At 44.4% G+C, this 21,837-nt stretch overlaps 1 protein-coding gene and 1 pseudogene across 2 annotated transcripts in view; both read right to left on the bottom strand.

Annotated features, from left to right (window-relative positions):
• Positions 1–13,852: 13,852 nt before the first annotated feature.
• Positions 13,853–14,032, bottom strand: LOC126537225 (U2 spliceosomal RNA; annotated as a pseudogene).
• Positions 14,033–17,435: 3,403 nt separating this feature from the next.
• LOC129386284 (cytochrome P450 2H2-like) overlaps positions 17,436–21,837 on the bottom strand; it is a 253,436-nt gene continuing 249,034 nt past the window's right edge. Inside the window, exon 10 of one of the 2 annotated variants that reach the window (XM_055074087.2) lies at positions 17,436–18,476. In XM_055074087.2, coding sequence (XP_054930062.2) covers positions 18,301–18,476 — 176 coding nt within the window. In that variant the 3' untranslated portion in view covers positions 17,436–18,300. The remainder of the gene's footprint in view (positions 18,477–21,837) is intronic. The other variant, XM_055074089.2, reaches the window with a different exon arrangement.

Genomic DNA, 21,837 nt, shown 5'->3' with positions numbered 1-21,837 from the left:
GCAAGCTCATCGGTATGAGTCCTGAACTTTGTCACAACTAAGATTCTCTCTCAGCAGCTGGGAAGTCAACCTCAACTGTCCTGACATACTCTCAGCCCGTAGACAACATCCCAGTGTTGGGTTTCACTGCTTTAAAGAGTTTATTTTGGTTTGTATGAGGGACACCTGCATCTCGGCGTCAGCCAACACTGTTTTTTTAGCTGAGGCTCCTTCAAAGAGCTTGGCGGTGGACCGCTTCTTTTCCCGTTAATTTCTCAGTGCGTCGGTCCTTTCAGTTCTCATCCTCCTTCTGCCACGGTTTCACCCCATGGGTCATTTGAAGCATCCTCTTGGTCAGTTGTACAGTGAACGTCCGATTATCCAGACTCCCTAGGGGCCGCAAAAACATACGAAAAATTGGGCAGTCCGAAAAAAATGAATGCGTAACTTCGACTGTCCTTAAGGGCTACAATTGTCACAGGCACGTCTGAAAAAGCTCTTAAGGCCTGCCAGTACACGTATTAGGCATATCGGTGCTTGTACTGTGATAGGAGACGGGGGTGCGCGCGTGTATAATTGAGGAATACATACTGTGTGCCGTGACAATTGCCCCTTCCCACGCTTAATCTTCACCGCCTAACAATACTGCATTGAGGCGAAGCTAATTTTAGAAGACTGGCATTACGCAACGCGTTGTGCTCTGCGAGCTTCAAAGCCATTACCGAGGATTACAAATGCGGAGTCGGTGCCATTGTTGACCGCGGCAAATTCTTTCAATGAAAAACACGGCACCGCACGGCAAGAAGCTTAATGGCGAACGTAGAAGCAGCTAGGCCTAACGTTCCGCGTTGGTGGCTATGGCTGCCAGCAGATCTGCGCGCGCGAGTGTCGGTTCGAGGCGGCGGGATAATAAAAATGGCGGCGGTGGTGGCTTTGATTAATGACATTTCAGACCAGTAGTCAGGGCAATATAGCAATATATATTGACTATATGGAGTACGTGGTGGTGGCGCAAAGCCCTGCGAATTATCGGGCATGTCCGAAAAATCGGGTGTCAGGAAAATCGGTCGTTAACTACTATGGCAATACAACGTGCCGATCACACGGCGTCAATGACGATTTGTTGCGATCCCTCTTTACTGGAGCCAGCATTAACACTACTTTCGTTCCCTTTCAATAAAGTTACAGCTAATTTTCCCTCATAGAAGCACAAATTGCCTGAGTTTTCCCTGAGTATTTCAAGACTATTCAAATTCCGTGAGAATTCCTGGTTTTCCCGCTTTTCCCGGTTAGTAGGCACCCTGGTTATGAACACACAATGGGCACGACAATAGAGCCCAGACTGCGCGAGTTGTGTCTAATTCGAAGGGGAAAGGGTACGCGTCTCTCGCGGTAATCTACAAAAACGTGCTGGAGGAATTAAGTTACTGGGTTTACCGTCCCCAAGTGCCCGAGTTGTACAGTAAACTATGACGGGTTCTTTAGCGTCTGGTTCTTTAACGTGTGGATAAAGCATGGAACATGGGGTTTTGTGCCTTTCGCCTCAATTGGACTGACTTACGTACGTGAATACTCATAAACATGAGCACGTGCAGAATTCTCTATACGCTGTAGTTGCCACCCGTGATATATGTGGAGATTCGCAGAAGTTCAGGAAGACAGGCCGTCTAGAAATTGAGAGCATATGCACGGGCCTTCAAACCATTGTCGCCCTAAACATTATTCGACAGCCGATGGAAAATACAAAGTGGATCTCGAACTTTGTATTCTTTGAGGAACTGAAAAAAAAAATAACGACAGCGTTTTATATTTTATATGAGAGATGTACCCTCAGAGGGTCCGGCGCATGTCTTCAGATTAGCGATTGAATGCTCCCAACCTGCTTGTCAATTAGGCTAAATTTTTTCATCGCTTTTTGTTTCATTACTCAACTCAGAACATAAAAAAATATGGCACCTTTCCTTGTTTTGCTCAACGTAGCACTCAACATGACCCTTCTTATCCTCTACTACTGCAAGCATTATAGGGTGAGTTAGCTGAAGGAGCTATTGATCACTGTAGTAGAGAACGGGCCCGGTGACTTTTCTCCTAGATCTTGAATATACCTAAAGGCAAAGACAGCGGGCTAATATACTTGATCTTCTATAACTGCAGAGTCCAACGACGCCACAGCCTAAGTAACTTGCAATGGTTAGAGCGGTAAACACTATGTCAATGGGTACACGAAAATATTTAATTGCTATAGAGACGAACGTAAATCGTGGATTAATTCATGTGTCTTGAGAAGAGTTCTTTTACTTCGTCCGACGAAATAAGACGTGAAAATTAGAGTTAATTTATTGTTTTGCAAGCCATCGTGCACCTGTTGCTTTAATCATTTGTCCGTCTTGTCTATGCAATGAAAAGAAGCAGGCAACTTTTCTTCATTCACCAAAGATGGAGAGTTCTGTTCCCTGTTCCACTGGCATTCTTTCTTTGCATTCTACGATACTACGACCTTACTACTTCAACCTCGTATTTAAACCCTTTGAAGTTTGATACACGGCGGGCATTGTTTGGTTGTTAGTTTGCAGAAAAAGGAATACGCATTGGTTTTTACAGCACCTCCACTATGCGATGGTCACCATGCCAAGCTCGAATTTTCGGGTACTGAGATGAAAAAAAAAAAAGACTACTGATTGACGTTGCAGCTTATTGAAGATATTATCACTCCTAAGGCAATGTGATTGAGTTTAACGTGGAGATAAGCAGCTTCCTCAGACAAGCAGGTAATGTCACTGTATCAAGAAAATCCCTAAGCGTGACTGATTTTTTTGCAATCTTTTTGTTTCCGCTTGAAGTGCTACAGCACATGGTGTGAAAATTTTTTCTCGCACAGGTACTCCATACATCTTGTAGTTTATTTTTGTAAAATCAGTGTAAGCGGTGATATTTTCACGGCGCCGACGTCCTCTTTGGAAATTTGCGGCGATGACTGATATCAAAGGAGTGTAAAATTCCTACAATCCAAAATGGTATTGTCAAATAGCGCACAATTAAAAGCAATGCTACTTTTCTAACGCTCATGAAATGCGCAGTAGCAACCGTAATTTTTGCTTGCGTTAGTATCCAGATCAAAATGTACCCTATGCTATCGTTGCAGAAACGCCACACATTTTAAGAATAATTGCTTTTCCAGTACTGAAAAAAACTAAACGTGGCTCTTTTGAAACTAGCTGCCTCTCATGCTAGTTTGTCAATGTAGGGAGAGGCAGAGCATTTTGCATACCCAATTTGACAATCCTTAGTTTAGGTCTGCGTAAGTGTCCGTCACCTTCTGTATGCAGTCTGTTATTCATGCACAACGCGAGCGAAAGCACTAAATTGGCTGCAAACCAACCGGTCGTTGCAGTTATGCTTCAAAGATTACTGTTTTTATTGAACTTAAGGCAAATGGCGTAGAAACAAGAAGACATGGAGCAGTGGTGTCGAGGAGGAGAACAGGAGCTGCCGTCAATCTAGGTTAAGCAATGAATTCATGCATTTTTCGAACCGAGAAAGCTGCCTTAGGCAGACAAACCACACAGAAGTGTTTCACATGCATGCATAAATTCTTATTCGTCAATACGAATATGTTTAATTCATCGGAGGTTCCCACTTATTGAATTTATTAATGACATCTTGTACAGTTTGCCTTTTTAGAAGCGAATTCATTTCGGGATGTGCGGCTGTGAAACCTTCCGAGCCACTAATGAAAGTTGTTATTAGACCTCGTAAAGCAGCCAACAATGGTTGCTACAAAAGCACTGCATTAAACGAAGTAAAATATCAAAAACCTTCTTGTGTTTGTTTATGGCACACTTCTTTCCTCAAGCAGGTTGCGACTTCTTTTCTGTGCCACAGTCGAAATTATCAGTGGTCCTTTATTGAGTATCACTCACTGAACACATGGCAATACTTAGCTTTTTTTGTTACACCAGGTAACACGCGCTCGTTCACAGTATTATTGTTGTTATCCTGAGTGTTCGTACTTTGCCGCAACCACACGCCGACGCAGCACAGGTTTTAGTACCCATAAGAAGATTGCTCGCTGGCCAACTCCGAATGTTCACTTCAAGGAACACCACAAAAATTCTGACTCTCTATAGCGTGGCCTTGTACACCAGAGTGGGACAACGACACTGTGTACTGCGCTTGCACAGAGTGTGTGAGAGCGCCCACATTACCAGTTTTATGTTCTTCAATCTTTCCTTCTTTTTCTCTTTTATTTCATACCATTTTTCCCCTTAGAGTGGGAGAGCCAAACGGAGATATCTACTGGTTAAGGGGAAAACGAACAGAAAGTAAGTCGAACCGTATTAATAAATAAACTTGTAAGAAGTACGCAAAGTCACTCTAAGAGTTAGATGAGGCATGGTAAGCCGGAAAAGACGAAAACTACGAAAGCGGTCGCGAAATGCTTTCAAGGGCCGGCAGCACCTCTCAATGACATCGTTGATTTAAACGGCGTCTACTCGGGTCAACTTAACCTGTTACCGAAAAATAAAGACTACATTGAATCCAACAACTGCCAAAGAATGCACTTAGTAAGCTTTATGAACCTTTACTGGGCCTAAATAACACAAATATGAGAAAATAGTGCGACAACGGTGAGGTCATACTGACATACTGCTCCTATAAGGTTTAGGGCGCGGCAAGAAAAATTTGTACTTTGCCCTTTAGTTTTCCTTTCAATAATCAACCTCTTATCGATAAAAAAAACAACGAATACGGAGTTGTTAAAGCACACTTTACCAGTCTAAACGGATTAGGTGTCCTTATTGTGCTCCTTTACCCTCCGTGTCTTTCATTTCTCTCTTTTCTAGTCCAGTTTACCAATGGCAAGTGCAAGCGCTAGCGTCTGCTTCAAAAATTATACCCTTACTATAACAGCAGCTGTTCTTTTTGGGGGGCGATTTGCAAACAAACGCCACAAAGCACAGTAAGCTATATATGAGCATCTTAGTTGGGACGAAGTTTGGACAAAAACTTATGCGATGCACACATGCTGTTGAGGGCAGTCAAGTGTGCTAATTAAATTAAAGAAAGAATAAGTGAATTACCAACGTCTGAGTACTGGTGAGGTGGCTGGCCCGACGGCAGCCCATCGAGAGTCTTGAATGTTTGTGAGGGTGCTTCTGCAAACCTCTGTAGACTTGAGTGATGTCTGCAATATGTATGATTGACAGCTAGGATCAGCTAATCATTTAATTAAATGTTTTGCAGGTTTCGAGGAGCTGACGCTTAGCTAGCACAGTTTTTGTAATGTACCTAGTTAAAGCTAATTGTTATTTGCCTCTTCCCTCCGCTTTCCGTGTGCTAACTTCTTGCAGGTGGCTGTTGCCTTGAACGATTGAATGGTCCCGTGTCTAGCACAAACCAGTACTAGATGTAGAGCAATACGAGGCGGCCCGGTATGGCAGCTGATCTACATATCGCAGACGTGAGCACGAACACAAACGCACCTTCGTCCTCACATCGTCTTCGTCATTCCTTGGTCGTTATTTCGTCGTCTTCATTTCCATCTTGTCAGTCCTTCGTCGCTGCAGTGCCACCATCATCGTCGTCAACGCCGTGCAGTTGTAACTCCGTTGTTGTCACTCTGTCGCTGCACTGAGCCATCTTCATACAGTCGTCGTTAATCCACCGCCATCGTTTTATTGTATTCGTATCACCTTTATTAAACAGTTGGCTATAATTTTGTCGTCTTCAGCATGGCGTCGTCATACGATTGTGATATGTACAGGCTCGTCCACTCTTAGGGTGAATACGGCTCACCGTGGCCGCGCTCCGCGGGGCGCCAGTGCGTCCGGCGCGGCGGCGCATCGAAGCGAAGCGGCGCAGGCGCACACGGACCTCGGGGAGGCGCTTCGCGTCGTCTGCTACAGCGCTGGAGCGCGCCGCTCTGGCTTTGCTGTAAGTACACTTCGCTAGACCCAGGTGACTGAGGGACCGAGGCGGCGTTGCGGGAAGGCGCACTTCACTAACTGGAGTATTTTCCAGCTGGTTCTGTCTACAGCTTGTGAACACCCTGCTTAATCAATATACATTAACTGAAACGAGCTTCTCACCACATAAATCACTCAGCATGTTTTTTGTAAGTGATGAGGGTAAAAATACCGTCAGTTTTTCGCGCTCTTTATTAGGCTGGGGCGTAGAGCCGACGCATGATAGTCGTGTCAGAGAACCGAGCCTGAGGCTGTTTTTTAGTTACCGAACGGTGGAGGTCGGGTATGCAGCAGCCGCCGCAACAATGGTCATGCATTCAGCTTCAGTGGTCACTCTTTGCCGGGCTTTACGGGGAGCATCCGCCATCTTCTTGTAAACCTGGACGATTCGATTCACAGTTTTCAGTGATCTTTTTGTTATCTCGGATATAACGCGTTGAGAATAGTTTTTTAGGCACAGATCTGCAATGCGTCGTCTTTCTTTTTCCGGTACCCGCGACATGGCTAGTTTCCGAAAGTTCGCCGGGGAAATAAAATTATCCTGCACTGTTACAGCGTTTTTATCGCCGAAGTGCCATGGCAACCAGCAACCCAACAAAATGCAATTCATCATGCAAGTTGACAGAAATGTGTTTAATGGAAGCACCTCCGGTGTCTTTCGATTTGACGAGTCACCCCAAAATGTTTAACTCGTGAGCGGCAGTCACTCACTTGAGCAGCTGTTGGCTGCACCGCATCAGCATATTAAGCTAGGACGGGGTAGCATGACCTAAGCAAAAAAAAAGAAAGGGGGGGGGGGGGCTCGGCGGTAGATCCGGCTGACGCCCATGGTCAGTTAAAAAGTAGACTGGCCCGGCCACAGCAACCTGGCTTGGGCCGGGCTTGGCTTTTACAAATGTCGAGCCCGTTGGCCGACCACTGGCATGCTGTCGGCAGACGACACCGGGCCGGCCTCATGACCGCCAGTTTATCATTGCCGTGTTCGTCCAACACACGGACCGGCCACTTCCCCACGACGTCAACAGCATCGCTAGTTCGCGGCAAGGGTTCCTGTGCCGTATTCATATTTTGGTTTTACCCACTCAGCCTCGCCCCCCCCCCAACCCCTAAAAGAAAGAGAAATCAATTCCTCCTTTTCTCCAAATTTACCGGATGGCCACCTATATGGCGTAACGCAGAGGCCATGCGTCGCTTCGGGACGTATACCGCACAATTACCAAATTATTACATGCTAGTGAGAATATGCATATGATCTATTCCGAGGAAGTACTGAAATGAAATGGAAGCGAATAACGATTTAATTACCCGGCAAGACGTAATTTAAGCTAGAAAACAGACATGTAGACTATAGATTTTCTACTCCAATTACCTATTCAAAACGGACGGAAACAGCATTCGCATGCGGCGTGCATTGACTCCAAGGAGAAAAAAAAACCAAAAGACGACGGCGCCACGTGTTTTACTTCACCTAATCAATGTAATCAAATAATTGACAGAAGATTCCTCTAAATGAGAATGTTACTTTTCGCGTCAGGTATCCGTCAAAGTACTGGCACCGCTTCGGTGATTTTACCCAAACTGCGACAACAAAAATGATTTTCGTTTTTTTATAGGATGCAGAAAGATGAAAAGGGGGAGTAAAATTGGCGCCAAATCAGTTGCTATGCCGGGGAGAGCACTTTCCTACATCGCGTAAAGCGCTCCACGCACCCCTACCAGCGTCATAATGCGTCAATAAGAGAGTCGCGAAGTAGCGGATGTCACTTCTTAGTTGCTGTCGAAGCAACATTATTGCCCTCCTTAATGGTAACATCGATGGCAAACAAGATGATGCATGATTGAACAGTCGCTCTATAACTTTCTGTGGAATTTATTGCGGGTTTCGGTCTCTTTCTTAGGTCAATTAAGCAAATTCGTTCTAGCATCAAGACATGCGCGAAACGGCGCGCTAGGCTCATCACATGATGACTCCAACGAAGAAGAGCGCGCCTAATAGGTTTCTCGGTATGCACTACACCAAGTGCTGTGAGAGTGAAATAAAATGGCCCCAGCCTAATAAATAGCGCGAAAGAATGACTGTATTTTTACTCTCATCGCTTATTAAAAACATGCTAAGTGATTTATGTGGTGAGAAGCTCGTTTCAGTTAATGTATATTGATTAAGCAGGGTGTTCACAAGCTGTAGACAGAACCAGCTGGAAAATGCTCCAGTTAGTGAAGTGCGCCTTCCCGCAACGCCGCCTCGGTCCCTCAGTCACCTGGGTCTAGCGAAGTGTACTTACAGCAAAGCCAGAGCGGCGCGCTCCAGCGCTGTAGCAGACGACGCGAAGCGCCTCCCCGAGGTCCGTGTGCGCCTGCGCCGCTTCGCTTCGATGCGCCGCCGCGCCGGACGCACTGGCGCCCCGCGGAGCGCGGCCACGGTGAGCCGTGTTCACCCTAAGAGTGGACGAGCCTGTACACCGTCGTCACGCGTATGATTAGCATGTTTAAGCGGCACAAGTTTACTTGGAGTTAGGCATTTGCCGGTTAAACTTTCACCATTTGGAATACTTGCAAGGGGTAGCTAAAGTAGAGCAACGTTCCTCGCAAACACCAATGATAGTTTCGCCTAAAGTGTCTTTCCTAGTGCATCGAATCAGCGCACTTTTATGCGTTTACATAGACGTAATGATTGTATTTTTTCCCGTTAGATGCGTTTCCGGTAAGGTACTAAGATGCAGAATCCTATAAATAATTAGCAACGCAATGAATCTTCCAAATTTAACAGAAGAAACGTAGCTACACGTTCATGTGTTGATGTCTACTGCCCTACAACATGCACATCAGCCACCTGTTGAACTACGCGTATGCAGCAGCTCATAAAAAGCTTGTTTGCAGTCAATATAGACGTGCTGGATCTCTTCATGCACACTTTGGAGGCCAGCAGGATAGTAAGCGGTGTAAAATAGCCATCAAGTAACGTTAGATTGCGAGTGCTGGCTAAGCAACGCAGTGATCCATAATAGTTTTCTTTTCACGTATACAAACAATGATTCTCATAGTTTATGAGCCGATGGTATAAAATGCTATATTGTGCTATGCTCACACGTCAAAGTAATTTCTCGGCCTAATGCTTTTAGAGCTCAGGTGTAGAACCGCCTCCAAGCAAAGTGTTAGCGGGGCCAAAAAATAAATGCCCAGGCCTCTCGAAACTTGCCGTATACAAGAAGCCAACAGAACGCCTGTCAACGCACAAAGAATTTTAGGTTACAGAAGTGGTATTTTAAAAGCCTTAAAAGCCTTAAAAGTTACGAGGCTAACGCTATAGGCTCGTAATGGCCGCCTTATTGATCAACTTTAACAAAACGTATAGCACTACCAAACAAACTTCAGTTCCATGTCTACTGCAGCGCCGCCATATGTGCACAACGACATCCATTAGTTTCCAGTAGGCAAGTGAGTGTGTCCATCTGAGTACCAGTGCTCGACAGTATATATGTAAGCCAGGACACCTGGTCATTTTCCAAATAGCATGCTGCACATTCCTAGTTCAGCGTCATTGCGCCCGCCTTAGCGTCATTTACGAATGCTGATTATTTTACTTCTCTTAAAGTGTGCGTGTCGTAGTTTCAAGCGCGAACGTACTCTCAGAGCTCACCCCTCCTCTGTTCCCCAACCCCACCAAAAACGTAGTTAGGAGGTCCATCGACGCAGTTTTGCTCCTTCTTGGATTGCCTTTATCATTGCAGAAAGACACAATGCACAAGGCAACGGAAAATAACGCCTTGTTGCGCAGCATCAAACATTCATTTTGCAAAAAGAAAAGAAAGGCAAGACATTGAACTGCGCATATGAGCAAAAAAACTGTATAGTTATCATTCTACCAGTGTGTAACAAAAGAAATGCAGAATCGAAAAAAGATACAGTTTCAGACGGTGATTTCAAATTACCTCACTTTCTTTTAAGGATGGGAACAAGAAAATACGTAGATGAGAAATTGTATTATTGGCGACTGACGTCTAATAGCAAGCAAAATCGTTCATTTCTTTCAACAGCCATGATAAATTTATAGAACTATTCCAATTCTAACGAAGTTCAAAGTTTATGAAGCCTGCTTACAAGCGCTGTCTTGGACTCTGTAAATAAATCATTAGGATTTTGGAGGTGGAACTAAAATAGTTACGATGGCATTTTAACCTAGGCATGGTGGCGACATTATATACTGATGAACATGAACGCGTAGACCAGTAATGTTAGCACCTAAGCAAAATTGCCCCTCTTTTCGGTATAGCAATTGTAAGCATAGCCTCCCTCCTCCCACCCAGACTGCCCGAGCATTCTCACGAACAGACCTCTGAGCTGTGGATAATATTCAGCGTTGTTCGAGTTTTTCACGCGGGTTGGGGGACAAATATATTACTGAAATGGTCAACGCAGTATTTTTCAATTTGCTTAAACGAGATGCTGTTATCAAAATAATTAAATACAAATAGATTGCCGGTCACACCACATCTCTAACAGTATTTTCTGGTTCCGTTCCCGATAAGAAAGTCAGGTAACTTGAAATCACTGACTGACATTGTATATCTTTGTGATTCTGCGTTTTTTTTTGTTACACACGGCAGAAATGGTAATTATAAAGTTTCTTTTTTTGCGTGTATGTGCAATTGAATGTCTTGTCTGCTTTTTTCACAATATGAATAATGTTTGATGCTGCAAAGGGAGATGTTCTACTCGGTTGTCGTGTGCATCGTGTCTTTCTGCAATGCCCAAGGCCATCCAAGAAGAAGGAGAAGCAGAACTTCTACGCCCATGGACCTGCTATGTTCTTTGTGGAAAAAAGGGGGGGGGGGGAGAGTGGGCTCTCAAAATACGTTTGCACATGAAAAGGGATCAGCAATGGCTACTTTGCTGGTATACCCATGTTCTTTGTGGAAAATGGGGGGAGAGTGGGCTCTCCAAATACGTTTGCACATGAAAAGGGATCAGCAATGGCTACTTTGCTGGTATACCCACTTTCTACGTTTTCTCCCGGGTTTCCCGGCGGCAGCAGTCGCACATCTTAGTGCCTTACTGCATCGTGTAGACGAAATGTACATTTGCTTGCACAAGAAACACATTTTATTCGAGGATGTACCTGCAGTTACTGACGCTTCTTTTCTTTGCTTAGTTTAGCCAAGCGCACTTGAAATGAAAGCAAAGTTTTGATCAAGTGGTAAGAGCCGACTCCAGAAATACGTATATTGCATTTCCCCAACCCCATTTTGCCTTAAATTTGCTAAACGGAACAAGCGCTTCGTGCACTGTCCTCTCAGTCGGGCTCTTTGACATTTTAATGAGAAGGAAAACAGAAGGACGAAAGAAACAAGGACGACACGAGTACACCAGACGGGCAGTTACTTCCAACTGAGGTTTATTGAAGAAACGTGATATTTTAATCACAGCACAACATCACATTTGGCTATCACATTCATGATAAGCAACCAAATGTGAAAGTCACCAGTACCGTTACGCCCCCCCCCCCCCCCCCCACCCCCATAGGAAAAAAGAAACAAATGACCGCCATCCACCACGAAAGAACAGTGCGACCAGAGGGGTCAAGAGACAATCGAGATTATCGCACAGTACGAAGCTTGCGTCTAAACATGCGGGAAGGAAGGTTGAAGAACAAGCGCTGTTGAAATGGCTAACAAAAACCTAGAGAAATAATACTTAAGCAGATGCTGCACCTGTAACCAGGACCCAGAGGGGTAAATACCCTAACAAAAAAAAAAGAAAGCAAACGCTACTGAAGCTACTTCACTGAAGTATATGAATCATGAACTACAAGAAGCAACAATTCTTAAAACAAGTGAGCGCAGAGGGGGAACTTTTTGAGTCATTTCATATTATGAAGTTGGATGACAAGTGCATTAGCACGCCTTCTCTAGCACTTAAGAACAACGAAGTCGCCTTACTGGTACAATGCGTGTAGTGTCCCAATTTATTGACGCAGCAGTTCGCTCTTTAAATAATGCCGTTCTTCAGAAGAACTTCAGTTTGGCCTAGTTTGTGTTTACTGCATTCCGTTCTATTCCGCTCTCCCCGTATTTATTTGTGGTCAATATGATATGCAATGTCGTTTTTGTTCATCGCTGTTCATTGACGCAGCGCCTCGTTCCTGAAGAATTGTTATTGTTTTTCTATAGTTCAGGTTTCATATACTTTTTAGTCAAGTAGCCTCGGTTGTCGTTGCTTTCTTACTTGTTGTTCTGTTATGCACTCCGTCCGGGTTGTGGTTGCAGGTGTAGCATATCCGTATTTAAGTGTTGTATTTTGTGGTTTTTATTAGTTGGTTAGCCAGCGCATGTACTTCAACCTGCCTTCAAGTATATTTAAAGGCAAGCGTCGTGCTGTGCGATGATGTCGATTATATCTTAGCACCTCTGGTATACTGGGTCGCATGGTGCATGGTGGTTCTGTCATGGTGCATGGCTATGAGGTGGTTGTTTTTCGGCGGGCGGGGGGGGGGGGGGGGGGGAGGGGGTAGTCCTGGTGACTTTTTGATACTTGGTTGGTTATCATGAATGTGATAACCCACGCTGGTCTTGTGCTGTACTTGTAAATATCGCGGTTTATTCAATAAAGCTAAGTCAGAAGTAAGCACCGGTAAGATGTACTCGTCTCGTCTTTGTTACTTTCGCGCTTCTCTTTTTCCTTTCAGTCATGAACCAAATCGTCTAAAAAAATACTTTACGAAGACATCTTTTTTTCAGTGAGGCCCGGATACGTTTCACCCGCAATATTCAAAATACTACCCACGCGACAAGACTTATTTACGCTTTCACATTCAGGGTGAAATATACTGACTCGTGTCCATTTATTTTTCTTGCTTTTGGTTTATCTCGCAGGCGGTCACTGTTTAATTTGTACCACTTTGAACATAGGCCACCTGCCGCTATAAGACATTTTGGGACGTTTTATAGGACGACAGGACGATCAGCGTTATTTATTTATATTTGTTGAGGACACCTCGTTCTATTCTGGTTGAGCGGGTTGTGCGCAAAAATATTTTGTATATGTACATCAATCCCGTGTTAGAATTTACAATGCAATGAGTGGCCCTAACGTCGTCATTTTTAAAGCACAGCCTGAGGCCTATTAATGACCTAGCGCTACTATAAGCTTTTCAAAACCCGAACGAATCCAGCAGTAAAATGCTAAAGGGTTGCTTTAGTTAAGCTAGTGAATAGGTCTGTGTAAGAAAGAGGAGGAACAAAACTCGGGTTTTTCCACTTCACCACCAATAGGCGCAGTGCAGAAACAATAGCGAGCCACGTTTCCTTTTCGAACAGAAAACGCTCACCCGCCTTTGCGAATGTTCACTATAACGAACGCCACAGGAATTAGTCTAAGGCTTACTGGCTATTACATTTCGCCGGCTACCAGGTCAGTGATTCATGTTACAGATAAAACTCGGGCAGTTGCTTTTCTTGCCGCATGTTAGAGCAGAGTACCCGACTACACCTCTACGAGATGTCAACATCTTCGTAAATTGATTTACAGAAACGCACGGCATGATATGTAGTTCTTGGTTGTGTCGCCATACCTAGGCACAATAGGAAGAATATCTGACAGAAATGTGCCTAACACCGCCACAGGTAAACTGTAAAGCCCTCACGATTCGTTCAATTAGCTATAGCTATAGCTCTAGCTCTAGCTATAGAATTAGCTATAGCTTCGAATTAGCTATAGAATCAAGTAGCTTATGCAAGTTACAAAAAAAGTAATATTCAAGAAGTGCACAATAAAAAAAGTACACATTTCCCTTGCAGTCTCTGGTACTAGGCCAAAATTTAATTCTTATTTTTTACAGCGAAGCTGTATATGGCTGGGTTCTGGAAAAGATTGTGTGGGTCTATCGAGCCGTGTAGATCGAGATTTCTCTCCATACGTGGGCCAATCCCGGAGATAGTACAATAGTGGGCCGACCCATGGCGAAGGTGAAGCAAGCTCTATGCACTCCGCCAACTAGCAACAATAAGTTTATTATCTTAGGTCCAAATACAACGGGTGTCAGATAATGAGCTGATAACAGCAGATTCTACACCTTGACCCGCATAGGCCATGTCTACGTTCGCACTGGCCTCGTTCCGTCGGCGTTCCAAGCTTGCGTAACTCTTTTCCTTGCGCTCTCCCGTGGTGGCGATCCCGTAAACGTGCCGCTCGGCAGGACCGCGAGGCGGAAAAAAATGCGAACCGTCCATATGGCCCCGATTCCGCAAACTTGGAACGTCTCACCGGAGCAACGGCAAGGTTTCGGAGGGAATTTGTGGGGAACCAATTTCCTGTGGCCTGTGTTGTGTGTGACCGCTTGTGGTTTTCGAGTGACCTCACACCCATTACTGCACTAGGGGACGTCGACCAACGCACGATCGCCTCTTGGCTACGGTGAAGCAGCGTGCGCCCTCGGAGTGCGCTGAGGTGCGTGTCTGTTCTAGGTTCCGGGATTCGTTAGTAAAAGGTGTCGTGTCGTGTTTCACAACAATACGTTGGTGTGTATACCCCCGGTGCCTCATCATCTTCCGAGGCTCAACTTCGTGGAGGAGCGACTAGTCACGCCTCGCCTTCTATTTAAGTGGACAAGGCGTTTGACGCACGGCAATGGACAGCTCGCCATTAAGCGGCCCCGTACACAGCTTCGCTGGTCATCCACATTCAGAGAGTGTAATGACACTGAATTTTTTTTCTTTGGCACAGTTGAACAGATTGTCAATAATTGCCCAGGTCAGTTGTTCATGAAGACAGACGAATAAAACTTGGTACAAGTATTTATTTTCAAAATGCGCATACACGATAACTTGGTACCGGCAATTAGTGTTCTTTCTATCTTCAAGCAGGTATAGCAGTAAAAATGGCCGAGTGTAGTGAACAGCCACTAAGATCGGCACCTGTCGTAGCCACCTTCGCGTAGCGACCTTGCCGTTGATCACTTGCACACCACATGGTCTCCACACTGTTGCAGAAGAGCTGAGGGAAAAAAGACCTGTGTGAAGTTTTTTTGTCTTCTCTTGTTCCATACCACTTGCTTGTGGCGGCACAACACCCTTTCCAGCTTTCAGCGCGGCCTTCAATCAAAGGAGAATTAATTCCGCTTACCAGTTATGATGGTGTACCATTTTCCGTTGAAATAATTGTATAATGTTTTTGTATACACAGTTGAACAGCTTGTCGCTTGCTAAGACACATGCTCAACTTCGTCGTATGGGGGTAGATGGAGTAAGCTAGGTATATGTACTTATTTTCTAAATGTACACAAACCGGCAGAAGTATGTGTTGCGTTGGTCGCACAGTGTTTTTTTCCTCTTGAAGTAGGTGTAGTGATTGGAATGGCTGAGCGTAGTGAACAGCTGTTCAGACTGGTACGCGGTAGTTCGCTACTGCTGTTGCTTATGGCAGCACAACAGGCGCTGTTTGTTCTGGTGTGGAGCTCTCCCTGCCCTCTTTGAGTGTTCTTTGTGTGAAGGTGAATTAAGTCGGGTCACCAGTTATTCTGACATAGACTTTTCTGTTTGAGATGAGTGTACAAACGGGTTACACCTTTTTTTTTCTTTAGTTGAGGAGCTGGTCATTCGTGACACGTCACTTGTTCAGGCCTAAGCCGAGCATCGTTACATAGAGGCAGTTGCAGCACAATGGGTACAGGCATTTGTTTCAACATGTGCTTACACCAGTAGAAGTCTGTTCCGGCAGATACATAGTGTTCACTTTCTGAAGCAGCGCAGCACATGAAATGACTCGTTCAGTGAACATCCGCTCAAACTGGCATGAGGTCATCAGCTACATTGTGCTGCTGGTCGACCATTGTTTCATCTGTGCAGCGTTTTCTAACAATGCACAGTGTAACAATGTATGTTTTTTATTCATAAGGTACGTTCCCATATTATGTCAAGTCGAGTGTTTACATTTCCTTTGTAGTATAACGTACCCAACCTTGTGGTGATGGGCACGAGCAATTCATGAGGTAGGGTAGCGTTTCTCTGAGAGGAACACAACCAATAAGTGAAAATCGAATGGGCTTAGTAACAAAGCATAAACAATAAGAGCAACCGAGATATGTTTACAGGTAAAGTCAGAACAGGCAAATGAATTCTAATGAATCCCTATATTTCTATACCACACACGTAAAGTCATTTTTTATTATTATTTTTTTCCTCACTAAGTCATGCGAATAAATATATTTACATGGAATGCTAGTGGACTTGGTAACCAGGCTAAGCGGAAAACAGTGGCAAGACTCGCCAGTAAACAGCACTGTGACATGCCTCCAAGAAACAGATTCCTTGGAGAAAGCTCAAGGCCTTGAAAGTCTATTGCGGGCTAGAGGTTCTTTTTTTCGATTGCCTACACACCACGCGTGTGGGGCGGGCATCATAGTAATAAATTAGTCACTTCTCAACGGATGTCACTTCAGTTTTTATCCAGAAGGTCGAATGGTAGAACGCGGTTGCGAGTACCAAACGGAGAAATTTAGGCTCATAAACCTGTATGCACCAGTTAAAAGCCCAGCGATGGCGAGCTATTACAGACAACTGAATCCCTTTCTCTTAGGAAAGACCTCATTTTCACAGGAGACTTTAACTGTGTGTTTACCAGTCTAACAGATAGAACAGGTCCAGCTAGAAAAACGACCGACTTTAACATTTCGGATCGTAAGAAACTGGTAGAACAATATAATTTACTTGATGCGTATATGTAACCACGTGATAAAACATTTCAGCACATATGGAGTCGTATAACCCACAGGCTTGTTTGGACCGCATGTATGTAGCGCCTTCCTTAGAAGCCTCAGTCATAGACGGTAGGGTAGTTGAGCCCCCTCTTCTTGCCTTAGACATCACGGACCACAGACCAATGGAAAGTGTCTGTGAAATTACAGATAGGTTGCTCTACTCTCATCTGTGGTGTGTACATAAGCTTTTTTTGCCGATGGAACGACAATGGCTAGCATTCGTAAACACTGAGCAGCATCCATGAATAGAGGGAACTAGGATAAGTTTAAAAAATCATGGAAGGACCTATGCATAGACGAGGGGAAGAGGCTTAAACACAGGTAATCGAACTTATACAGGAATACACTGCAGTGCGTCCGAATGGTTCAGCGGAGCGAACCAACTTCAATGTTAATGAAAACTTATCGGAACGAGCTCAAGATGAGATTAACGCGGCTTAGGAACCTAACGTCGTCTAACACTTCATTCCAAGCTAGACACTTAACAAGTTCGCGCTCTGAAGTTCTCAGGTATGTAAGCAGTTGTCGATGAAATCGATTGAGAAACAAGAAAAATTCACTACACAGGACGAATTAAGGTTTTAAACACATTTTCATAGCCCCTCAACCCATGAACTTAAATTAAAGTTGGACAACACGCTTGAACGATTCAGCACCATAACGGAACAACGGGAGCTAAAAGCATTTCGTGCTTAAACTTTTTTGTGCAGTGCGGAAGAAAACCCTCAGAGTATTGGAGTTGCAGCTGGAACAGGTGAAAAAAGTCGAGCTGCTGGTTTATTTTGGATTTCTTTTTTAAAATGAGCATTTTAAACAAATATTACGATAGTGCCTTCACCTAGTATATTTGTGCATCCTTGAAGCCCGCCTTTAATGGTTTGAGTTTTCTGCACAGATAAGAAGTTTTTGGTCGGTACTCTGATTATCAGCTGCGGAGCGTTTAACCTTAAATTGACTTGTAACACATAGAGTCGTTTCATAGAAACCTAATTTGCAAAAGCAGGTATATCTGTTCTGGAAGAGCCTAAAGACCACGAAGAGGTTTGTCCGTTAACTGATCTTCGGATGTAGCGTTATCCAACGTTCGCTGTTGCAGTACTACTCTAAAGCTTAACAAACAAACAAAAAGAGCTTCACTAGAATAAAACAATTTATATGCGTTTGGAATGTCCTGCTGGTAATAAATAATCCTTGCAATTTTTCTATTATATTCGAAAGAGAGTATGCGAAACGGCAAGGAATCAGTTTTTTTCTTCGTGGGTTTACGCTTTGTGATAATTATACGTTAACGTATATAACTTCTTAAAAATCACCTATGTTGGTCAACACGAAAAGATAAACAGCCTCCCGAATGCACAATTCATGTGTAAGTCTCGTCTCCCTTACCTCTGTGAATATATTTCCCGATTAAACTAGTCCGAAAGTATCACTTTTGCAAACTTATTCAATTAAAGTTTATTGTTTCCCGAGGATGTTGGGGCAAAAGTGGAACCAATAAGTTCAAGTATGGTTTGGCTTAAAAATACTGTGACTGGTTTGGAAAGGTTCGTCAATATTCTTGTGCGTTTTTTCCAGAATGATTATCTTCAGTAGTGATCTTCACTTTCAATGGCGCACAACAAAGCGAAGCTTCGTGTCTAATAGCTCCAGGGATGGTCCGAATGGCGAAATGTCGTACTTCTCGCCTTCTACTGGAAGAATGTGAAATCGGTGGAGTAGTGTCGTCATGAAGAGGAATATTTGGACCATGGCCATCGATTCTCCTGGGCACATTCTCTTACCTGCAGAGTACCAAGCAAGAAGGCGTCACGTCTGGTTGAAACCAGAAAAATATGCTCGTTTTCAATGTATTCTACGCCTTAAAGAGTCCGTTTCCATGTAGCATAATGCGAATCACGAGAAATAAGATATGCAAAGTTCTTACCAATGCCAAATTTCCCAACGCTAAAAGCTTAAGAAATGTGTTTACCTTTGTACTTGAGGATGCCGAGCAGTCAAGCGGAGCTGAAGAATCGTGAGATAGAATTTTCTTGTATAGAGGGGACGAACTAATGACACGTAATTCTTACGAACGCTAGAAATCTAAGTAATCGAGCCTCTACTGCCCACACTACAATAGAAGGTTGCCGTCGGTTGTTCGCTGTATGACTGCACATAGCTAATTAGTTGATTCCATTAATTCATCGGAAAATCTACACGGAACATCACTTAGTAAAATGTAAATCTGCTACCATTACAATAAAGCAGTAGGCGAAAAGTCATTTCAGCTCCAATATGCCGACGACTATGATATTTCTCCAAGAAGAAAACTGTTTACAATGCTAGGACAGGGTTCGAGAGTAAACCAAAACACGTGGTTAGACATGCGGTCAGAAAGAGTGGTAAGATTGCAAAGGGGATTGCAAACCTATCACAGAGCACATGGTAACTCTGCAATACAGTGCTGCATTCTGCAGAGGATTATTCAGATATTGGTTCAATATCTCTTCGGCGCTCGCGTTGGCAACATTCTTACACACTAACAAAATTTGGGGTATCTACAAGCGGTCAGCAGCGACAGCACTTTTTTCCACGAATGTGTTCGACCTATCTTTGTCCCTTTTGATCTGAAACTAAAGAAAGAGAACATGCTGAAAACAGGTGGCTTTGACAAGTGCATTTCCTCAGAATAATTGTGCAGCTCACTACGCAACAAAACATATTAGTCGCAATTTAACAATTCTCTTTTTTTCTGCTTAAGCAGAAGCGTTCCCGTGCATTCGTATGATAAAGGCGATTGGTTAATTAGCTTATCCGGCTGCTCAAAGAACACAGGAAAACAGTGGCTTAGCTCGGCTATGCCAGGATATACGTAGCGAAAGCTAAGGCATAGCGTGTTTAGCCTTGGTTAATCTTGATTGCAAGTCCAAGTTAGTCTGGTTGTCTAGCTACGTTGCGGCGTTTAGCCAGTCGTCCGGCGCACTGTTCGTCTGTTTCCTTGGCGATTCGTTTCCTCTTCATCTCGTTCCGATGTCGATTCCAGGCCTCCTCCTGCTTATCAGGATTGTCGCCGTCCAAACTGCGGCCTCAACTGTGGTTGCGGAGCACGCGAGCTCGCCTTTTCAATCCTCCAACACGTAGCTGAAGAAGCGAGCGGAGGCTAGCGCAACGAAGAGGAACGCGGTGTGACGACATACTAAACAGCGGTGGCGGAAAGGCGCGTCGCTGCGCAGCGGCGGAACACCTGTGGCTCGGTGCTACTAGTGGCGCATGCGCAGTAGTGACTAGAGAGCGAGAGAGAGAGAGAGAGAGAGAGAGAGAGAGAGAGAAATATCCGCGGCGAGGAGCGCGTTGTGACGTCATGTGCCTCCGCTGCACACCGCCACGGGGAAATCGCAAGTTCGCGGCCAGTGAAGCTTTCGCTTTAAAAAGCTCTCCCGTAATCGAGAGTAGATGTAAGCGTGAGATTGCAACCGACAAAGTAGATTGGTTGGATATAATACTAGCCATAACCTAAAAATTGGTGCAGTGCATGTTCGCGACGGCACACCCCACCACACCACACCGCACCACGCCATACAGTGCACTGGTCCATATGGACGCTTCCCAGCTAGACGATGAAAACTGGCTCAAGGGAGCACGACAGGCAGGGAAAGACGCCAGGGTTACTGAGCGCACTGCCCAGATAAAAGAAGAAAAGCGCCCGAAGGCGGCACGACCGAACGTCTCAACAACTCTTGATTCTTGCTCCGCGATCTCGACGCAAAAGGTCACGTGTTGGGCCGCCACAGATCAAAGGGCTGGTTTCACGGAGCGTTCGCTTGCTAAGGCTGGCTGTGTGACGTACTGCTCTTTCCTGAATTTTTACTTCCGCCGTGAAGGCAAAACGGCGCATCAGACGCTTGCGGCACCACACCACGCCGCAGCGTAGCAAGCGCAGAAGGTTCACAGCAAATTCAATTTCCCAGAATTGAAGTGTATGGTGCCCTGTGTCTACCTTTTGAACGTTGCTATTGGAAATTGCAAATAAAGCTTCAGCGTACTGGAAGCTACAGCTTTAGTGATATTATGAACAAACATTAGGTAAAACTTGGAAGCAATATTTTTGTAACTAGTTTGGGAGTTACTAGGGCATGTAATGCGGTTTTGAACAAAGAGTTGTAGATCTCGTTCTACTCTTGGAACTTGTCCGGATGTTCTCGTGTGAGTGCGCGGATAATAACTCTGGATTTTGACTCAAGGTCGCTAACGGGAGCTTAGAGCATTTCATGATTAAGGAAAATGTGCAGATCTCCGGTGCAGCGCCCCCTTGTAGTCTACCGGAGAGTGAAACCTGGTAGGCTCTTAATTTGGCAATTTAAATTTTTTGAAAGGTATTGAAGGAATTTGACCTGAGGAAACAAACAATTATATGCATAGGTGTCGCATTGAATCACCACGCTCCATGACCAACATAACATCACGTTGTCTGTCAATTCATATTTTTTATTTGCTCTTCGCATTTCGTGAGTGGCCATAGCGGTACTCTGCCTATTTGACCACAATCATCCGCCGGCCATGACCAATCGATAACAAGAACCAAATACAAACGAGAAAAACAAATCCTTACTCTTAACGTGTGTAGATATAATAATTTATAGCGCTTTCCGTAGCCTCGGATAAAGTTAAATCAAACGTTTTATTGTCTTACTATAGGACAGGACAAAATAAGCATAATAAGAACATTGCCTATGCTTAGTGACATTTAAATATACCTTCTTTCTCTTTATCGCTAGCCTTTGTACCTCACATACATACGTGAATGCCACTATATTCTTAACAACTAAGTTATGCGGAGGTTCTGAAGGTGGAGAAATAATCGCGAACAGAAAGATATGTTTCCGCCAGACAGTAGGCGAAGGTACAAACAAAAGGTTCGTCGTTTTTCGGGAATAGAAGCCGGGGCGAAACCTTTCTGGGGCGGTTGATCGAACACCTGAACTAAACCGGAGTTTAGCAGATCACAGACTCAGGGCGAAATGTTCGACAATTAGAAGTGCAAAGACACAATATATCGCAACCCTGTTGTGCGGAAGCGAAAAAAAAACACACACTCCACTGCAAAATAGCCCATGTTACAGAAAAAAACAACAACCCTGAGAGCCACTGGTCCCGGGTCAAATG

This window comes from Dermacentor andersoni, chromosome 4, assembly GCF_023375885.2.
Source record: "Dermacentor andersoni chromosome 4, qqDerAnde1_hic_scaffold, whole genome shotgun sequence".
Lineage (NCBI taxonomy): Eukaryota > Metazoa > Arthropoda > Arachnida > Ixodida > Ixodidae > Dermacentor > Dermacentor andersoni.
This window is presented reverse-complemented; position numbering and strand designations above follow the sequence as displayed.